Source organism: Asterias amurensis, chromosome 6, assembly GCF_032118995.1.
Source record: "Asterias amurensis chromosome 6, ASM3211899v1".
NCBI lineage: Eukaryota > Metazoa > Echinodermata > Asteroidea > Forcipulatida > Asteriidae > Asterias > Asterias amurensis.
This window is the reverse complement of record NC_092653.1, coordinates 21,918,863-21,941,008: the sequence shown is the minus strand read 5'-3', so window position 1 is coordinate 21,941,008 and position 22,146 is coordinate 21,918,863. Positions and strand designations below refer to the sequence as shown.

Here is a 22,146-nt window from a genome sequence, read left to right as displayed (position 1 = left end):
AGAGCAGCTCCTGTGAACAATAAGGAATTGATTGCCAGAAGAGCAGAGAGGATAGTTGGATACGGGAGTGCATTGCTGAGGAATCCAGTCTTGATGCAGGAGTTGGAGAGAGTTTTTAAGGCACCTGTTGTTTATGGACAGGGTGGTGGGGATGCTGCTCAGGGTGCAGCTATGGCAATGCTAACAGAGCAGCTCCTGTGAACAATAAGGAATTGATTGCCAGAGGAGCAGAGAGGATAGTTGGATGCGGGAGTGCATTGCTGAGGAATCCAGTCTTGATGCAGGAGTTGGAGAGAGTTTTTAAGATGCCTGTTGTTTATGGACAGGGTGGGGATGCTGCTCAGGGTGCAGCTATGGCAATGCTAATGTAACAGAGCAGCTCCTGTGAACAATAAGGAATTGATTGCCAGAGGAGCAGAGAGGATAGTTGGGTGCGGGAGTGCGTTGCTGAGGAATCCAGTCTTGATGCAGGAGTTGGAGAGGGTTTTTAAGATGCCTGTTGTTTATGGAGAGGGGGAGATGCTGCTCAGAGTGCAGCTATGGCAATGCTAATGGAGCTCTGTGAATAGTTGGAAAGGTCCATGTACAGTACGTGAATAAAATGCAGTTGAAATTAAAAAGAATAAAACAATGAATTATATTGATTCCCTGAGACATTGTCAACAAACATGTAAAAGAATAAAACACAAAATGTTTTCATTTATTGTTGGTTTAGAGCCTCACCTGATGACAAGGTTTTAGCAAGGATTTGGGAAAAGGTGTCAAAATTTGCTGAAAGTAAAAAAAAAAGGGCCTATGTCCAAATTGGTCACTTCCAGTTGTAGATAAAACAGGCTGTCCACATTTACAACAGGGTGTCCAAAAGACACCCATACACCCCTCTGGCTAACACTATGCCTGATGAAAGAACAATGAGTTGCAATTCCTGTATACTACAAATTAAGTGGTGTTTGAAATTTTGCATTGTGTGGAAAAACTATAGGAGTAAACTTGTGGGTACATTAACGCCCTATACAGGACTCTTTCTCTGTACACAGATACAGAGTCCTAACTATTAAGGCCCGTTTCTGGGGCGGCAAAATTTCAAAGCTTCATTACTCAAATCTTACCTGCAACACGCCACCAATTTCAACAGATTCACATTCTATGGAGGCATACATTTTTCTGTGGGGGGGTTTTGGTCGTCATATATTCTTCACAAATCTGTCATTTTTGTGAAATAATTTATGCTGCCATGGAATGTGAATCTGTTGAAATTAGTTGTTTCTTGCAGGTACATTGTGTGTAAGATTAGAGTTATGAAGCTTTGAAATGTTTCCGCCACAGAAATGGACCCTAATATCCAGTACGTCACTGTAGTATAATACGCAAGTGTAAGGCCGCCAGGGCTAGGTACATTTAATACAACCACTTATATAACTCTTTTGGGAGAAGCGTTGGTTCTGAGAATCAGTGTGGTCTCTCCATAAGTTTACACGTAGTAACTACTCAACTGACATTTTCTTAGCCGTTCCAGGAACAGTGTGTGCTGTGGTCTCAGACTAAACCTAACTAGACAACAATTTTGACAACTCGTACTCAAGTCAATATGTTAAAATTGTATAATTTATTTCATTTCCCACAAAATAGACATCATGTTCAACAAGCTGAACAGTATCATAAACAGAGAACATGACAGAAAAATTAATATGCCTTCGTCTTTTATAAAAGGCTGAACTTATTAAATGGATAAAATAATGACACAACTGAAACTGTCTCGCATTGTAGAATTCTTTCAGTGTTGTATGCATGTATAGAGTCTGACATGTTTTCTAACCAATTTATTGGTTCCTAGTTCATTAAAGGAAGGGTACACTTTTGGTAATTACTCCAAAAAATAATGACCATAAAAAAACCTTACTTATAAAGGCAGTGGACACTATTAGTAATTACTCAAAGTATTTATCATCATAAAACCTTTCTTGATTACGAGTAAGGGGGAGAGGTTGATGGTATAAAACATTGTGAAAAACAGTTCCCTCTGAAGTGACATAGTTTTCGAGAAAGAAGTAATTTTCCATGAATTTGATTTCCAGACCTCAAGTTTAGAATTTGAGGTCTCGAAATCAAGCATCTAAACGCACACAACTTCGTGTGACAATGGTTATTTTTTCTTTCATTATTATCTCGCAACTTCGATGACCAATTGAGCTCAAATTTTCACAGGTTTGTTATTTTATGCATATGTTGGGATACACCAACTGTGAAGGCTAGTCTTTGACAATTACCAATAGTGTCCACTGCCTTTAAAGGAAGGGTACACTTTTGGTTATTACTCCAAAAAACAATGACCATAAAAAACCTTACTTGGTAAAAAGCACTGGAGAGCTGTTGATATTTAATAGGAGATTGTAATTTATTTAAAATTTGTGACTTTTTGTTGTCAAGATCAAGTCGTGGGATCCATGGGCGTTATGTTGGTTTTGGGCCAAATCAGTTTTAGGCGAAACATATAAATTCTGACAACAGAGGGCACTATAAACCACCAAGACCAAGCGCCTTAACTGTCTGCCATTTTGGGAGTCAAAATATACACAAAGACCCAACTCCTGAAATGGCAGCTATGGTAGATGCACAAAATACAAAGATGTGTTCGGCTTTGTGCAAGGGGTAACTTATTTTAAAACAATGGTTAAACATGTTAAACAAACAAAATTGACGGATTATTTTTTTCCCTACAAACTACAGCACCTGAATTGGGAATATTTCTCAGGACGCATCATACTTGTTCTCTTTGATTTAAAGGCACTGAACATGTTTGGTAATTGTCAAAGACCAGTAGTCTCACTTGGTGTATCCTAAATTCTGCATAAACTAAAAAATGTGTGCAACTTAGGACACAACTAGTCTTATAAATATAGACCTCTGACGTCACACAAAAACCATAACATGACTCGGGCGCATACCGCCGGGCAAAACCTTTGTGTTTTGGCAGCCAGCTAGAAAGTGTACGCAATCTTACTATGACTACGCAACTCAGTGCCCGGCGAAACATGACATATATAGTGTTTTGTCAACAGAGGGCGGTTTGAATGTAAACATAGGTCACATCGTCTATAAGTTGCAAGAAATTTGGAAAGAAAAAACACCCTTGCTGCACAAACGTGTGTGCTTTCAGATGTTTGAGAAAGACTTCAGGCCTGAAGTCTTTCTTCAATTCAAATACTTGAGTCAGAACATACCTCTTCCTCAAAAACTACTTTACTTCAGAGGGAGCTGTTTCTCACAGTGCTTTATACTATCAACAGCTCTACAATGCTAGTTACCCAACAAGTTTTCATGCTAATATATATTTTGAGTAATTACCAACAGTGTCCAGCAGCCGATTTCACGAAACGTTATAGATTAATCCGTTCTCAAGTTAGGACGAGTAACTCTTAAGATTAATCCCAAATTAGGAAGAGTTTGGTGAAATCCACGGCAGTGACTTTAACCAAACATGTGCAATGCCTTTGGAGAATGTACTGTAGCACTGATGAACTTATGACATCAACCTGCCACCATCCCAGAGGTGAAGTAATGATGACACAATGGACGCGTAGAGCCGTATCAGTACAATGCTTGTGGTGGGCCGATAAGCAACCTTCTTTCAGGGAGTGCCATATTCCAGTAGTGTCGTGTATAAGATCTATAACAACTTGGTATACCTTCAAGACAGAAGTCAGCTTTCCTTTTCACCTTCCTGTGTCTTGGAGAAACCTGTCCTGCTGAGCTGTATTTAAAAGAAAGAAGATTGATAATAAGTAGGATTTGAAACTGAGCATGGTGGTATATATATATAGAAAGGTTTGCAGTAACACCATGTTATGACTATCTCTAATGAGTTGGAGTGGTTCTGAAAAGAACCGTTGGTTTCAACTTGACGTTTCGATCAGTATGCTCAGGTCATCTTCTGGAGAAAGCTGATCGTCTTCTGGAGAAAGCTGATAATGAGGAAATTTGTTGGCACAGTCGAGCTCACACAGAATTCAATTTATGACAGCAATATTGTCAGCTCTTAGTTTGATAACCAACAAGCCTTGCGCTTAACTAAGGTGCCAGGCAAAACCTCTTTGAATAGCCGAAGAGATCATAAAAAGTGCATACAATAATTTTATGTTTAATATCTTGTTTTGTCTATTAATTTATCAATTGTAATACTTACATGCTGAGATGATGAAGCAGATGGCAGGGAGTTTGTAGAGTGTGTTCAAATTCGTTGCGAAGAAGAATAAAAATGCAATGTGTAAGGGACAATATAATCACATTGTTGTATTAATGGCAAATTCAATATTAATTTTGATTTTACCCTTACACTACTGTGCTTCCACACAGTGTAACGGGTAAAAACCAAAATAAATATTCTCTATCCCCAATGCAAATTAAACATCTACTATAACTTCAATATTACAATTTAAACGTCAAAGAGGGTAAGGTTGGTATCATTGTACAAACAAAACTGTTTTACAGTAAAGATTTTGCCCAGTGAGAAATTTGCATATAGGCAACTCACCTTGACTATATCAACCCAGTCAAAACCTCTGGGTAGATCTCCTCTATGATCTGTAAAGGTAATAAATAATACATAATACATTATGCCCAAATGTGCATTGACAGTAACATTGTAATACTATACCTCATACCTCATGTACATATTCATGATCGAGAGTCGAGTTCTTACTGGGCACAATTTCATAGAGCTGCTAAGCACAAAAAATTTGCTTAGCATGAAATGATTTGCCTTGATAAAAACGGGATTACCAACCAAATTTCCACGTGATTTTCAGGATAAGCAAACAACAGCTGAATACCAGTAACAAGCTTAACAAATGGAAATTGGGTTGGTAATCCTGTTTTTATCAAGGAAGAAATTTCATGCTGAGCAAATTTTCGCGCTTAGCACCTCTATGAAATTGGGCCCAGGTCCTTTCATTATCACGTGCCAGGTGCTTTTTTTGCTATTTAACAAGCGTGCATGCTAGCAATCACGCACATGGTACATGTAAATGCGCATGTCAAGTAGAATAGCACCCAGGCAGACCTACGCTATTCTACTTGTCACGTGAATTTACCATTGTACGACCGGTCAGCCCGGGCGATAGTCTACTTGTCATGTGCTTTATGATCGTGGTACTGTCTTGTACACACGCCAGACATCACTCTCTCCAGCGACATCCAACACATAAACAAACTATCATGTGCATTTTATTTCACAGTTTTCATGCTCCCTTACTCCAAGTCATGTTTTGGTAACTGAATCCGTACGAAGTATAGTAAAACAAATATAACCAACCACAAGAGCTATCTCTGCCCTCACAGGTACCCATTTACCTTTGGGTGGAGAGAAGCAATTATAGTAAAGTGTCTTGCTCAGGGACACAAGTGTCACGACCTGGATTCCAACCCACACTCTGCTGAACAGAAACATCACAGCTAGAGTTCGGTGTTCTTACCCGCTCGACCACGACACCCCATAAATATGGCGTGTCGTGGCCGAGCAAAATAAGAGCACGGCACACAAGCTCTGGTGTTTCTGTTCAGCAGAGTGCGGGTTTGAGTCAAAGTCGTTACACTTGTGTCCTTACCAGACACTTAAAGGAACACGTTGCCTTGGATCGATCGAGTTGGTCTTTGAAAAGCGTTTGTAACCGTTTGTTATAAAGTGCACATGATTAGAAATATGTTTTAAAAGTAGAATATAATGATCCACAGTATCACTCTAAATTGACTGGTTTTTCTTTTACCTCGTTGACAAACTTGGTCAGCCGTTTATGGGAGTCAAATTTTTAACTCCCATAAATGGCCGATTGTGTTAGTTCGCAAAGTAAAAGGTGTGTGGATCATTGTATACTACTTTTTAAACATCTTTCTAACCATATGCATTTTATAACAAACGGTTACAAACGCTTTTCAAAGACCAACTCGACCGATCCAAGGCAACGTGTTCCTTTAACCATTATGACTGCATCAAGCCACTGATCCTGTGTGTTGTGCAATGGACGTAAAAGAACCCAGTGCACTAATCGAAAAGAGAAGGGGTTCGCCCCGGTGTTCCTGCTTTGATTGGCAGCATATTGCACCAGAGCACCTTGTAAACATACCTCTCAAGAAGAGTGTAAGAAACAATAAAAGCCTACCTGTTCTATTAGCAATTTTTCGTTTCTGCGCCTTTGTCAGCTGTTCCTTTTTCTCTTTCTGTTTTGCAACAGCTTGTTCTGTATTACTGGAACTCTGTTCCAGGAATTAAAAAAAAGAAAATAATAATAATAATTCAATATTAAGGCAATGGACACTATTGGTAATAACTCAAAATAATTATTATCATAAAACCTTTCTTGATTACGAGTAAGGGGGAGATGTTGATAGTATAAAACATTGTGAGAAACGGCTCACTCTGAAGTGACGTAGTTTTCGGGAAAGAAGTAATTTTCCACGAATTTGATTTCGATACCTCAAATTTTGAATTTGAGGTCTCGATATCAAGCATCTGAAAGCACACAACTTCGTGTGACCACGGTGCGACAAGGGTGTTTTTTCTTTCATTAATAGCTCGCAACTTCGATGACCGATTGGGCTCAAAATTTCACAGGTTTGTTATTTTATGCATATGTGGAGATACACCAACTGTGAAGACTAGTCTTTGACAATTACCAATAGTGTCCACTGTCTTTAAAGAATGATCAATAAGACCTTACAGCACACTAGGGTAATGTTGCTGAAAGTCTTGGCATTGTTCCAACTATTCATCATGATGCTAAATTGTTATAATCGCATAGACTTAGGTCTACAAGTACCATATACAGACAAAATGTAATAAGGGAATCAATGTGTGGTGAAGAGGTTTTCAACTAGTGGTTTAATCCCAACGAGGCCTGGTTCTTGATAATTTTACCAAGACGAAGTCGAGGTAAATTATCAAGAACTAGGCCTCGGCGTGTTTAAACCACTAGTTGAAAACCGATTCAACACACTTTGATTCCCACTCATAAATACCTTTTCGCTCAAAAAACATCAACACTTTTGGTCAAAAAGTAAAATAAATGCAAAAACTATAATTGTTCACTGATTTCTTTCAACACAACACCCCTCCAGCTATGAAATGGTAAGGCCCTCCGCCGCCCTCGGGTAAACAACTCCTTATAAGGGAATGCTGTGCGCATCGTGCGTACTATCGCGTGATGTGGCACAACTGTCCCGGCCGTTGCTCTCGACCCAATAGGAATGAAGAAACTGTCTTATAAGCACAGGTGCGAGCCCGCGTGTCACGCCCATGTTTCAACACTTTTTACTGGTCATAAACAAAGGTTTATACACACCCACGTGACGCGCTCTCCACCAATAGGAATAGCGAATCAAGGTTAAAACTTAAGTTGGATCAGGTTGGCTAAGTGGTTTCTTTACATGCCTTTCACCTCTGTGATCCCTGGTTCAAATCCCACCTCAGACTGGAGCCTTGAACGTGGATTTGGTTTTCAGTTGCTGGGGGGTTTTCTTTCCACATCTAAAACTATTTTGTTCTTGTTTCCCATTCATCCCGTTATTGGCGCTTGTAATATGGAGGTGTATAACTTTTAAATAAAAAAGAATATTCTTCAGAAGTTGGCCATAAACTATTGGCGAATGATCGATGACAATTTCGGGAAGCTGCACTTACTCGAACAGTCATTTGAGCTTCTGTTTGTTCTGCCATTAGATCCTCTGCATTTTCCTTTGCCCATTCAAATAGTGTGTAGGTCATTGCACACCCAAGCCACTGTTCTGCCTGTTGAAAGAACAAAGGAGGGTTTTGATCAGAAACGAGTTGGAAAATTAGGATATAAGTTGGAAACTTTATTGTTAAGATCAGATACTTCAGTAGTAATATACAAGTAGGAAACTTTATTGACAACAATAGATCAGTGGTATGGAGACTTGAATTGCTGAAACTGCTATACTGGAAATCAAAGTTTAGAATGGGTGGGGTGATAGAGAACTAAGCCACTCCTTATTCTAAAGTGCCCTTTGTACCAGCGTCTCAAATAGTCTCTCCTAATCGAAGTCCTACTGCTTGGCTTCTCACTGTTTTTAATACTGATGGCTGAGATGTACGGGCAAGTTTTTGGTGACTTAAAGGAACACGTTGCCTTGGATCGGACGAGTTGGTCTATAAAAAGCGTTTGAAACCGTTTGTTATGAAATGTATATGGTTAGAAAGATGTTTTAAAAGTAGAATATAATGATCCACACAAGTATCTCTCAAAATTGAACGGTTTTCTTTTTACGTCGCGAACTATCACGGTCGGCCATTTGTGGGGGTCAAAATTTTGACTCCCATAAATGGCCGACCGTGTTATTGGACGAGGTAAAAAGAAATCCACGCAATTTCGAGGCATATTTGTGTAGATCATTGTATTCTACTTTTACATCATCTTTCTAACCATATGCATTTTATAATAAACGGTCAAAAAATGCTTTTCAAAGACCAACTCGACCGATCCAAGGCAACGTGTTCCTTTAAAACCAGATTGCTCTGGGCAGGTAGGGCTTGTAATCCATAGGAGGCAGCCCACACTAGCGAAGGGAAACTCTGATCTCATCCCAGGCAGATGGGACTTGTTAGCTATGGGCCGCAACTTATCCAAGATAAGGTTACTCTAATACACAGACAGTGTTGTAGCCCTGGTGGGCGGTGCTGTGCAGGCCTCCCCAGCAGTGTTGTAGCCACAGTGGGCGTTGCTGTGCAGGCCTGCCCAGGAATCACATCTTTTGCCTGGCACTCTGAGGAAAATACAATGTGCCGCCCAGCACAGATTTAAAATACTGTCCACTTTGCATTGATCTGAGACACAGCTAATGAATGGCGAGGAGAATCAAATGTCACAGAGAAAGATGATTCTACTTATTGCATGGTCCCATAACATAATATCTTCGATCAAGTTCCATGCTTCTCCTCATTGAACCCAAGTCTCGACACTCATGGGGTGACAGGTCTTTTTCTGTAGCCGCGCCACGCATCTGGAACTCTCTACCACTTAATCTTCGATCTTGTCTTTGTACCGCAAAATTCAAGTCTCTTCTCAAAACTTATCTTATGTCACAGGTTTTCAATGACTAATTTTGTTGTGTCTGTTTTTCTTTGTGTTGTGTTTTTGTTTTGTTTTGTTTTGGTTTACTGCGCCTTGAACACCCAGCAGGGTGGATATGTGCGCATTACAAGTCTTATTATTATTATTATTATTATTATTATAATCAGTGTGGAAGCCTTGCCCCACTTCAGCAATAATGGCCAATAATTAAACACAAATAATTTTGTTGATCCCTTGCGCTTGGTAGACTTCCAACAAAATTTGATTTATTGCCTACCACTAAAGCTGGTCTAGCTACAACACTGCTCCCCAGGACTCACCATTTTTGCCTAGCACTCTGAGCAAAACACATTGTGCTGCCCAGCACAGATTACCCCTAAAATAAATCAAAAATATTGTCCACTGTGCATTGATCTGATACACAGCTAATTGATAAAGGAGTATCAAATGCACAGGAAAAGAACACAGTCGAAAAGCCATTCAAATTATTGCATGGCCCATAACATGAACAGTTTGGAAACCTTGCATCATGCCTTAATAAGCTTGCACTTCAGCAATGACGACCCCATTATTAAACATAAATAATTTTGTTGATCCGCTCGCCCTTGGTGGACTTCGAACAAAAATTATTTATTGCCCACTCCTAAAATTGGTCTAGCTACTGTACAACTCTGTATAAAGCCACTGAAGCTTGGAGAGGAGATGGGCTCCACTAACTCCCTTTCCCACTGAAATGTGGTGAAACGTGATAAATATACAGTCAGACAGTAACATGCCGGCTCAGTCTACCTACCTCTGCCTTGACCTTCTCGACCACACTACTTCGTATATCATCCTGTCTGTAAGAAACAGTAGGAGAAGATTTGTTAAAACATTAGACAACTTTAGTCAAAAGATGCAATCCTTAATAGACCGATCCACTAAGCTCCGCCCCATTGCGTACTGACCAATCGCAACGAAGGTCTGACAAATAAGATCTGACATGCGTGCGCGTATTTGGTGCGAGCGGCAGAGTTGTGCAGAGAGGCATTGTAGAGCTCCACGTGTTCTTGCTCACACGTGCGTCTTGGGCGGAGCCTACTGAATCGGTCTATTGGGGAATTTGTAATTAAAGATCGGTATTCTCCCTTGATGATATGGGCATTTTGGGGCTCTTTGGTTTAAAGGGGCAGAAATTTAAAGCAGATTAAAACACCACTATTGATAATAATACTATAGGTAAAGTTTGCTTTCCCACCAGTCCATTTTCTTTTCTCTTTGCATAAAATTTGGACGGCAGTTGCCTCCCTTGCCCCCTGGGTTATATGCCTAGATGCTTTAGGATCTGTACTGATGATTATCTTTAAGATACAAACTAACAAATTTTTTCTCCCGATGATTAAAACAGTCCAGGCGTTGATTTCACAAAGAGTTAGGACTAGTCCTATCTTAGGACTAGTCTTAGGAGATATGAAAAATGTACGGCTAGTCCTAAGTTAGGACGAGTAACGCGTCCTAACTAGAGATAAGTCTTGTCTGAAAATGTGTCCTTAAAAAGGTGCATACTCACAAGTGATTATTGTAGAATGTATTTAAGCTGATTTCAGGAAATTCTTCTGGATAATTATCTCCCCATTTGATCTCCAGCATAAATGACTTAAAGTGACCCTCATCTCCTACCTGGGGAAGAAAAAAACACACAATTAAAATATTACTTCAACCAAGCCCAAACTTGTCTTAAAGGAACAGTAAGAATAAAAAATCGTGAAGATCACAGATTTACATAAAACTTACACGGTCTAATGATGATGATAGTAGAAATCATCCCCTGAAATAATAATTTGTCTGAAATTTCATATTTGTTGAGAAATAAATAATCTAATTTCACGTTTGGAGTTAATCGCTCAGTGAGTGTTTTGTTCTCTTTGTATGTCATCGATGCAATGCAAAGTTTGTCATCAGTTTTCACTATTCTCTCGTGAACCAGATGGCCGATCGATCTCAAACTTCTACAGGTTTGTCAGTTAATGTATATATTTGGTGGATTACATAAAGTGCTTACTCTGCCAGCAACCGTTTTGTCAGCAAAAACCAATTCTGTAATGTTCCTTTAAGATCAATCTTGGCTCTTTTAATTATGGGTTCCTTCCTCCATGGTATTCAATTGAGCCGAGGCCTGCTATCCTATCTATGGAAATGATGGAGCGCGTTAATACCTTTCATCATCTATAACTAGAGGTCACAGCTCTCGCTTTAGGATCCCACAAACCAGCTCGTCAGTGTACACAAACTCATTCTTACCCCGCACCATCAGGGATTGAAACAATCTACAGAAGGATCCAGCTTTGCACTCGTCCCTCAACACCTTTAAAGGTAGTGGACACAGCACTATTGGTAATTACTCAAAATAATTATTAGCATAAAACCTTACTTGGTAACGAGTAATGGGGAGAGGTTGATAATATAACAAATTGTAAGAAACGGCTCACTCTGAAGGACGCAGTTTTCAAGAAAGAAGTAATTTTCTGCGAATTTGATTTCGAGACCGCAGATTAATAGAATTTGAGATCTCGAATAAGTACACAACTTCATGTAAGGCATTTTTTTCTTTCATTATTATCTCGCAACTTCGACGACCAGTTGAGCTCAAATTTTCACAGGTTTGTTATTTAATGCATTTGTCGAGATACACCAAGTGAGAAGACTGGTCTTTGACAATTACCAATAGTGTCCAGGGTCTTTAAGGCAGCTCTGATGGTTAACCGGCTGAAGTAGCTGCACCCATCATGTTTTTCACTTTTTAACCGCACTATTCCTATAAATAACTGCTCTTGCTTTCATGTCTCGTCATTTGTGAGCCAACGCATGCACGCCAACGCAGTATGCTTTTGCTCATGTAATTGAGTCTGTACTTACACGGAAGACAAAGAAGAACTTACCCTGTATTGATACGTAGAGTCTATTAATTTGAAACATTCATCTCCATCGTATATGGAGAGAAGAACCTCCTTCTCCTCCTGAAAACAAAACAAACTGCATATTAAACTAACTCTGGCTTATCATAATGGTGGTGCAAAAAATGAGTTTTTGTTAATTAATTTGTTTTGTTAAATGCAACAAATGTGCATCAAAAACAGAATAAAGAATACTATGGATTGAAGTTCAGACAACTCATTCATTGGGTTGTCTCAATCGTCAATTTGTCTGCAGAGTTGTCGGATATTCCTATCATGCCTAAGGCATAAAAACAAGAAGGCAAAACTATCCTTTCTAAACAGACTGCAGTGCTAAACAAAGAACATTTTAAAATGTAGGTTCACTAATGACTAACTATCAGTCACCATGGATGGGTGGGACACATGGACATCTGACATTCATTTCAATAACGTCATATTTTCATAACATGGCTAGCAAATAATTTTGATCATAAATTAATGTAAAGTAAACCTACTGTGAATCAACATAAATCAAAAGTAGACTAAAAAGATTTACAAAAAAAATAACACAATAATAATATTAATAGTATTATAATATTAGCCTAATTTTTATTGAAAATAAATTTAAGATAAAAAAGAACTGAAGTCGAGTGGACTGAAGATGAAGTGAAGTGAAGGTGAAGAGTGCAAATTAATAGTAAATACTGGTAAATTCAGAAATTTTAATTGAAAAATAACCTACAAATACAATAATTGAAAGAAGAAACGACCCAACTTACCTCTTGTGATTCTTGACAGGACATGATTTCTCACTAAACTTGAGTGAGAACACAACTTCTTTACACTTTCCTCCAAACTGTTTCTTTCGATTTCTAGCCTGTGCTTTTTGTCGACCATTCACTGGCAGCAGGACAGTAAGGAAAGTCACCAGTCTATTTTTACCTGGTTCCGATTGGAACTATAGTCTGAAACCCGGACGCGTCAAAAAGTTAAATCCGCTACAAAATTGTCAAAATTGCACATCAATTTGGAAACCAAGTGAAAAATATAGCAAAAGGGACAAATAATAGACCCCAATCATGAAATTGAACACCTGATGCTATTGCAACTTCAATGATGACATGTAATTGAGCACCGCAATAAGCAAAGTAATGGACAGCAACCACCAGCGCGTTGTCACTTTGCACTCGGTCACTGAACTGCGGTGACTGCAATTGGGCCTCCCTACTATAGTTGGGCATAATGAATCCTGCTTCACAGACCAACTTGTTGTGGTGAAATCTCGTGTTGATTTACGAGAAGTGTCCCTCCGGCCAAGAGCGATTGACCCGGCCGAGTTTCCCTTCACTTTTCAGAGTTCAAGAATAGTTTATAAAGCGTGTAATTTGAAGTAAACTACTTTTAATACATGGGGGATTCAGGATGGGGGATGCAGGATGGGGGATGGTGTGGGGCGGGGGCACAATCACGTGAGAATAACACTCCCATACTTCACTAGCGCCAAGAGGGCGTGGTTGTGTGGTGGCAACTGAAACAGTAGGCCTACCCATAAACAATAGTCTATTGCTCCGAGGCCTACCTAGTCGAAGGCCTACCTTTATGATGAGTCCATCTATCCAACAGCCTTAAAAGTTCTTCCTCGAAATCAACATGGGCTATATTAATAGTACATAGGGGATTTCAATGTACTCATTGCGGATCACACTAACAGACCCAGAATACGCCATTATGGCACCCATTTGATGAAAGTCTTTGGGTTTTTTCATTCCAAAACTTGTTTTCATTAACAACAAAACTAACAGCAAAACTTAGTCTGACTATTAATTAAAACATGAACAGGTATGGACTTGCATTGGGGATAACGAATAATAAGTTCTATCCCGGCCGATGCGATGCGAGCACTGTACATATACACAGTAGGCCATCCCAAGTGCTGTATAAAACAATCTATAGACACAATTATTACTCGAGTGGGATTTGAACCCACGACATTTGCTATGTCTATCCGTCAACTAGACCGCCGAGATTGCCCGGATATGAAGAGACGGCCCAATTCGATGGCTCTGCTTACCGCCGAATTCTGCGCTTACGATCACGATTCCCCGCTTACATGCCACCGCCGAATTTCTGCGCTAGCCTTGTAAGCGTAGAATGCCTAGAAACGTGTGAAGTACGCACGCGCAGAAGCCAACATTCGCCGCTAACCCGTGAAATACGCTTGCCGTAAGCACAGAACTTCCTGCTTCCGTAAGCGCCGATTCTGTGCTTACGGTAAGCAGAGCCATGCAATTGGGCCCTGACTGCCAGCCCATTCAGCCCACTTTAATGGAATTCACGCGCGGGCCACGAGTCGTCGCAAGTATCTTAAAAACAGGAAACAGGAATGAATGACTACCTAAATGCAATTAAGTGGGTTCGTTATTTTCGTATTATGGTTAGTAAGTTGTTTGCTAAGTTTATGTTATCACTTTTACGCGTTCCAGTGCAGTAGAGGAGGCAGGACACCGGCCCAGGTGTGTTTGCACTGGGCCGACGTCGAGAGGGGAGCCGCACAACCCTCAACCCTTGTTATAATCTTATCATCCTGTGTAACATAATTGTTTATTGGTTACTCCTTTATATATTTTTGTTTTTAATGTACCGTTCAAATGTACGTTTGAGTTGAGTTGAAAAATAATAGAAATCGTAATAGTTCACTTATTCCAACAAGAAATTTCAGTGAGCACAACAATTAATAATATCATGTGGGACTAACCAGTTTAATAAAGTTAGATTTTCACAATTCTACCCGTGCCATTTTGACTTGCGGATCAGAAAAAAAAACAGAGAAACCCGAAGCTGCAAAAACAACATGGCAACGGTGTTGAGTCAATTTTATTATTTCCTGATAAAAGAAATAGGAACCACTGAACATTATTAACTTTGACTAATATTAACTGCATTATTGCATGTTTTAATGTGAGCTTCACGGCAGGAGCAAACACCTGCAGCCAATTCACGGCGGGAAATGGCAACTTATAGTAATATACACACTGGGTCAAATACAGAATTCCCAATGGTGCTAAAAAATCATCTAAAGTTCACTCAAAGTTTATTATGGTCTCGATTTGACTCAATTAATTAAGTTATCCGCTCCGTCTGCTCGCGTATTGTCACCAATGTGCGTTAAAGGCACTGTACACATTTGGTAAAATAATGTCAAAGACCAGTATTCTCACTTGGTGTTCTCAGCATGCACAAAATAACAAACATGTGAAAATTTGAACTAACTTTGCCGGTCGTCGAAGTTGCGAGATAATAATGGAAGGAAGTAAAAACACCCTGTGGATGCTTGATTACGGGACCTCAAAATCTAATTCTGAGGTCTCGAAGTCAATTTCAAAATATTACTTCAGTGAAAAATAATACTTTTTTTCTTTTTAAACTACGTAACTTCAGAGGGAGCCGTTTCTCACAATGTCTGTCCCTACAGGAAACTTAACATGGGCCGAAAGAGTATGGTTAAAAAGAGGGCGCTATCAGAAGAAGTTTTTACACAGTTCGCCACTTTGTGTGTGTGTTGGGGGGGGGGCGGGGGGCGGTGGACTCTCTGGGAAACAGAATTTCCAGCCACACCGGCCGTTGAACTTAGCGCAAGTTACAGTCATTGGTTTGATCCAGACCGCATCCTTTGTTTCTTTGATTCAGAGGAACTTCCTGGTAATTGAGACAGTCTGGCTTTTGTTTCCTTGCCACACTGTAATCCAAAAGCCTCTTTTGTTGGACTTCTAAATTGAAAATCATATCCGGGCAATTTAAGTATTATCCTAGATCATGAGATCGCGCTAAGTGTACGCTGCGCAGAATGCCATTTTCACCCCACACGGATTCGTTGCAGAGCGAGCGCGATGCCCAAACTAACCTGTTTGAGTTGTTATGTCTTGTGTATCACCTCCATGGCAGCCAGCCACTAGTGTCACGTGAGGCAGTTTTAGATTTGACCTTTCTTGGGTGATTGCCTCGACGGGTCTGCAAGAAAAAAAACATACCAAAATTGAGAAATGTTTATGATTCCTGTCAAACAAGCTTCCTCAACAAACAAAAAGACAATGCATGTCCACCATCAAGAGGATTTAGTACACTGTTGATGTTGACAAATAAAAACAAATCACAATGCTTTCAATGCTGAGGCTCCAGGTTCACGTTCAATGGCCTCGCCCTATTATTATTATTATTATTGTCAGATTGTCGATGGTCAGAATTGCATTAATAATAACTTATTATTGTTTGGACTGTAAACATTTCTTTGTATTAATTTGTTATGCTGAGATCCTCGTTCGAAATGTAGGACCCATTTCCACAAAATGGCTGCTTTCGGAATTTTATTAGTGACGGGTCGTTGCTCGAAGGGCTCTGAGCTCGAAGATGAGTAAACACATAGAATTATATAGAAAAATGACGCAAAGGCTGCGGAACTTTAAAAAATTATATTATTAAGCATTGGTGCTTAAAAAAGGACTTCTATTTTAACCATGTGTATAGGCCCTACCAATTGTTGTTGTCCTTTTCTATCTTACAGAAAAACCCACTAATGGACTCAGGTACGTGCTCAGTAATAGCTCTCGATCGTCACAGCATATGGATCATAGAACTTGCTTTTGACATTTGAAAGTACCAAGTTATGGCAACTGGCTCGTGGTTACGTCGTCGTCTGTATGATTGACAGCTCTGATCTTTTTGTCAATTAATGACCCAACTTCACTTGACTAAAGTTATTAAAAGGTCAAGTATTAATAACAGAGCTACGTATAAATAACCCAGACAGTGAAGTTCTGTGACCCATTACACACAGTTGGATTGAGTAAAATATTATAGGCTATAATATTTCAGAACCTCTCCAAGTCCAAGTGGTATTTGGTGGTCCAACCTACTTCTACCTCCATGAAACTACTTCCTGCATGGGCTATCCTGCATCATGTGTTATCCCATGAAACACTCACAAAACCCAACCGTTTGAGACCTCTGCGTTATGGGCAGTTAGTTTCAAACCTTCTGATGGTCACAAAAAAAGGGAATCGGCCACAACCGTTCCTTGATGAGTCACCTGGTCATATGTCCTGTGAGAACTGATAAATGCATCCTTTATAAATCCGCCGTCAAGTTTTGGGTGTATCTGTGGTTCACAGTCCGCGGTATGTTGCTAGCATTGGCCGGCGCCGGTCGGTGTACTACTACCGGCCACTCAGCCTAAACTACGGGTGTGCAGCTGGCCTGTGACGCGCTCAAGAGTCCAATTAGATTAGGATATTGATAAACTGTCACTCTCTATCATAACAAGAAGACGCACTCAAGCCACAATGTTAGCTCGTTTGGTCGGTTATTTTCCAATAAGAAAAGTAAGAATATTATTTCCTCTGAAGTGGAAAAAGTGATTTTAAAAGTTCGCTAAGTTCTCTGATCTGAGCATCATTGGCTTCGCAGTCAGAACAAATCGAAACGAATCCATGTTTGTGACTAATGCCATTGCACGCAAGGTTGGTTTAAAAAAAATATAATAATTGTAACAAAAAAATGGTCTTTGACACTGCTCTAGAATTGCAAAAGTTCACAGACTCGTTAAAGCCTATTAAGTATACAGTGATATCACACAGCAATAAAATAACTAGACATTAACACAAAAAAACAATAAATACACAGGAAAAGCATCTAAAAGTTATTCCACGGCTAACATCCGGTGCGGATCGGAAAGCTCCGATCTGTCAACAGAGGGCGTTAACATAATCTCCGCTAACATCTATCAAGCTTCCTCCTCGAGCTCTCTGTGTGTACACATTTTTTGCAGTGCAATCATTTCCTCATGAACACCGCAGTACGATGAGAGCTTGGATTTTTCTCACACGTGAGACCAGAATGTTTACGGATGGATGGTTAGTAATGCTGAGTTCGACTTTTGTTTGATGAATAGGGGGAGCCAATCCCCCCGAAGGACATTGTAAACGTGTCAGGTCGATCGGCAAGCCGGTAGCCTTAATACAGGGTATCACACACAGTCAGGACACTCATCTGATAACAGTGTATGCACGGTGTGTATGGGTACGTAACTCTCGTTTCACGAGGACACGGCGTTTCTGTGTTAGGGTTTCATTTTTACGCAAGGTACTAACTAACAAGTGTTGCAGTTTGCTCATCGCACAAGTGTCTCCACTGAACGTAGCGAAGTGCTACCTACCACTGCTGCCATGATGCGGGGTCGCCGGTGTGGCAAACTCCTGAACATCCTATTCGTGATTTCGGTCTTCAGTTTAGGAATGTTGTGTGGATTTTACTATGAAGAGGCAACCAGTAACAAAAACACCGGGGGAGTTCGTGTCGCACCTGAAATCAGGAATGTCAATGATGGTGATGGGGGAGGCCATTTGCGGGAGCCTTTACATTTAAAGCAGCAACCCCATCCAGTGCATCCCGTGCAACCAGTGGCCGTGGAAAAGGTAATTGGGAATTCAGATAGTTTTGTTGGCAGTAACAAAAAAACGAACATTGAATCGGTTAAAGATAGTACCAACCCAAAAGGAGGTCACAAATTGAGTGCGGATGTTCCTATTGAAAACCACCAGCCTGCTGTGGTCGCACACTTAAAAGGCGATGCCCTTCATGATGGAAAACCTGATAGCGATAACCACCATAGTGATATAAATCGAAAAGGTTTTGAAGCACCAATCCGTCTACAGCCTGTTAAAGTTAAACATGTTGGTCCGCCTGCTGCCGTGCAAGGAAAGACTCTGATAAATCATAGCGTCAACAAACCAATCCAACAGCAGAACAATCAAGAGGTACTACCAGTGCCTGGTGAAAGTAATAATATGGTGAAGCATGAAGCTTTGCATAAGGAAGTTCACGCTCCAGCTGTAAATATTCCGCAGAACGCACAAGCAAATCAACCCCAGCATCAACAGGTTGCCCCAGCAAAAGATGTCCACCCTCCTGCTTTCAACGCTGGGCAACAACAGAAGCAACAACAAGCCCCACTCGCTGCCCCTCAAAACATTCAAAATCCAGGCAGTGACATAGCACCATCGGTTAAAGGAAAGATGGTGTTAGCAGTGGTAGTATGTGGTGATCGAACAGACGAAGCATTGGTCATGCTCAAATCTGCAGCAATACTAACCCCAATGCCGATACACTTTCACATTTTTGCTGAGGACGACCTACATGCAGACATCGCTGGCAAGATCAAGTCATGGCCCGCCTCCTTCCAGAATAGAATTTCTTTCAAGATTCACCCAATTTCTTTCCCTCCCGGTGAAAATTTTGAAGAGTGGAAGAAAATGTTTAAAAAGTGCGCCACGCAGAGATTATTTCTACCGGATCTCTTAACCGACACAGACGCTCTGCTGTATGTGGACACCGACATCTTATTCATCAAGCCATTGCAATATATCTGGAGTTTCTTCAAGAAGTTCAATTCAACACAGCTAGCAGCACTGACCCCCGAGCATGAAATAACCAACATTGGTTGGTATAACCGCTTCGCAAGGCATCCTTACCACGGCGCAACGGGACTGAACTCCGGCGTCATGTTGATGAACTTAACAAGGATGCGGACATTTGGATGGTCGGCAAAGATTCTCCCGATCTACAGAGAGTATAAAACTAAAATCACTTGGGGGGACCAAGACCTCATCAATATATTGTTTCATTTCCACCCGGAGTTGGTTTACGTCTACCCGTGTGAGTGGAACATTCGCCCCGATCACTGTATGTATTCTTTGAACTGCCAGCGCATAACGACAGAGGGCGTGGCAGTTATCCATGGTAACAGGGGCGTATACCACAACGACAAACAGCGTCCATTTCGAGTCATTTACGAAGCATTTAGGGACTATCCTTTTGGGGCTGATCTTAACTCTGGACTAATACAGCCATTGCGTCAGCGGTTTCTGCAACAAGATGTTGCAACTATGTACTGCACTAAGGCATTACAGCATCCTGTGATTTCAACATTGCAACAGAGCAGTTATCATCCTTAATTTTCTCTAAAGTACTTAATGTGTGTGTAAATTTTGTATTAAAAGGTACTTCAATGTGTCATGGTTTGAAGACACTGGACACTATTGGTAATTGGCAAACACCAGTCTTCTCACTTGCTGTATCTCAACATTATGCATAAAAAAACAAACCTGTGAAAATTTGAACTCAGTTGGTCATTGAAGTTGCGAGATAATAATGAAAGAAACAATATGCTTGATTTCGGGATGTCTTAAAATCAAATTCAAATATTTTAGTGGAACACTAATTTTTCTAAAAAAACTACGTTACTTCCAAGGGAGCCGTTTCTCACAAAGTTTCATACTATCAACATCTCCCCATTACTCGTTACGAAGTAAAGTTTTCTGCTAACAATTATTTTGAGTAGCTAGTTACCAATAGTGTCCAGTGCCTTTAAGAGCTGTCAGGTGTTTAAAAAAGATAAACAAAATGGGGTTAGATGGATATAAGGTGTCAACATTTTACAATGCTTCAATACATTTATAAAATTCTAAATAAATTCAAAATCTTTTTTTTTTTAATGGACCAATGCTGGCTGTATTCATTTAATTTGAACCGAAAGATTTAAGGACCCTTTTGTGGAGAGTGCATTTTGTTTGTTTACAAAGTTTACAAATACAGGGCTTGAAATATATTATACCCATGGGACCACTACATAGATAAAGCACATGGGTCAGTTTCATAGAATTGCTTTCAGCAGAAGAAATTGCTTAACAAATTTCTAGCAGAAATGAGCAGGATACCAGTCACAAATTGTACAGTTGACATGATAATTTGGCTGGTAACCTGATTCCTGGTGAGCATAATTTTGTTTTGTAATTTTGATTAGCTACTTTCTGTACTTAAATGCAAGACCTGTGGACCACTGAAGAATGTTTTAAAGGAACACGTTGCCTTGGATCGGTCGAGTTGGTCTTTGAAAAGCGTTTGTAACCGTTTGTTATAAAATGCATATGATTAGAAAGATGTTTTGAAAGTAGAATACAATGATCCACACACATTTGCCGCGAAATTGCGTGGTTTTCCTTATACTTTGCGAACTAACACGGTCGGCCATTTATGGGAGTCAAAAAATTGACTCCCATAAATGGCCGATCGTGTTTGTCGACGAGGTAAAAGGAAAACCACGCAATTTCGGGTGATACTTGTGTGGATCATTATATTCTACTTTTAAAATATCCTTCTAATCATTTGCATTTTATAATAAACGGTTACAAACGCTTTTCAAAGACCAACTCGACCGATCCAAGGCAAAGTGTTCCTTTAAAATTCAAGCAAAGAAGTGCTTGTGGTTTGGATTGAATAACAAACAAAACTTGTTTTGCAAATTTTTACAAATTGTTTGCCATCATTACATGTATGTCTTTTTTGGGGGAGGGGGGGGTGGTAAGCAGCCTGTTGTAAAATAATGCAATGTGCTTATTCTTAAATCGAATTGGTGATGGATTTATTAGAATGGAAAATTAAAAACTTAATTCGGGGTATGGTTTTCTGTGACTGAATTACAAAAAAATGCAACTAAAAACTAAAATTGGGGTATGGTTTCTGTAACTGAATTACACCAAATGCAATTGAAAATATTAATTGGGGTGTGGTTTTCTGTAACATGATAGTTGTCATTATTACAAAACTGTGTCGAAGTTAGACTCTCATTTACCTGTCCTTTTCCCTCAAAAATATGAACAACATAGGCCTACTATTGTCAGACGGTGATGTGACTTTAACAGCATAGTTTGTAACAAGTGTTTATGGAAAACTGGTAAATTTGAATGATGTCCATTGGAATAGCAATGAATATTCATACAGTATCAAGCTTAGTTCAGATACACATGTAAAGTTTGTCAATATTACCTACCATAGTGATTTGTGTTGTGACGGCACAATTCGCTTAGCAAATTGCTAAGAGTGACTTGTAGTTAAGATCAGACTAGCTCGTTGTGAAAAACAAAATCACCTTTAAAGGCAGGGTATACTTTTGGTTGTGTGAAAAAAACAATTATCTTCACTTGATGTATTCCAAAATCCCAACATACATAAAATAAGTATTAAAAACTGGGCTCCATTTGTCACTAAACATGTATTTGTAAAAAGATAATGAGTTAAAACAAAACACCATTGTTACA

At 39.8% G+C, this 22,146-nt stretch overlaps 2 protein-coding genes across 3 annotated transcripts; one reads left to right on the top strand and one right to left on the bottom strand.

The window, feature by feature from the left end:
• Positions 1-29: 29 nt before the first annotated feature.
• On the bottom strand, positions 30-13,187 carry LOC139938768 (RWD domain-containing protein 4-like). 2 transcript variants are annotated; one of them, XM_071934390.1, is made up of 9 exons: positions 12,778-13,187; positions 12,002-12,079; positions 10,633-10,742; positions 9,877-9,922; positions 7,673-7,780; positions 6,156-6,249; positions 4,532-4,581; positions 4,184-4,186; positions 30-3,751 (listed from the first exon to the last, which is right to left on the bottom strand). In XM_071934390.1, exons 1-9 carry the CDS (start codon positions 12,799-12,801, stop codon positions 3,701-3,703), a joined length of 564 nt encoding a protein of 187 aa, XP_071790491.1. In that variant the 5' UTR covers positions 12,802-13,187; the 3' UTR covers positions 30-3,700. The 2 variants fall into 2 exon arrangements, with proteins under 2 accessions (XP_071790491.1, XP_071790490.1); XM_071934389.1 differs by lacking the exons at positions 30-3,751; positions 4,184-4,186 and having other exon boundaries at positions 4,427-4,581.
• Positions 13,188-17,833: 4,646 nt separating this feature from the next.
• On the top strand, positions 17,834-20,969 carry LOC139939003 (glucoside xylosyltransferase 2-like). Its single transcript, XM_071934708.1, has one exon. It carries the CDS (start codon positions 18,217-18,219, stop codon positions 20,002-20,004), a length of 1,788 nt encoding a protein of 595 aa, XP_071790809.1. The 5' UTR covers positions 17,834-18,216; the 3' UTR covers positions 20,005-20,969.
• The last annotated feature ends 1,177 nt before the right edge of the window (positions 20,970-22,146 follow it).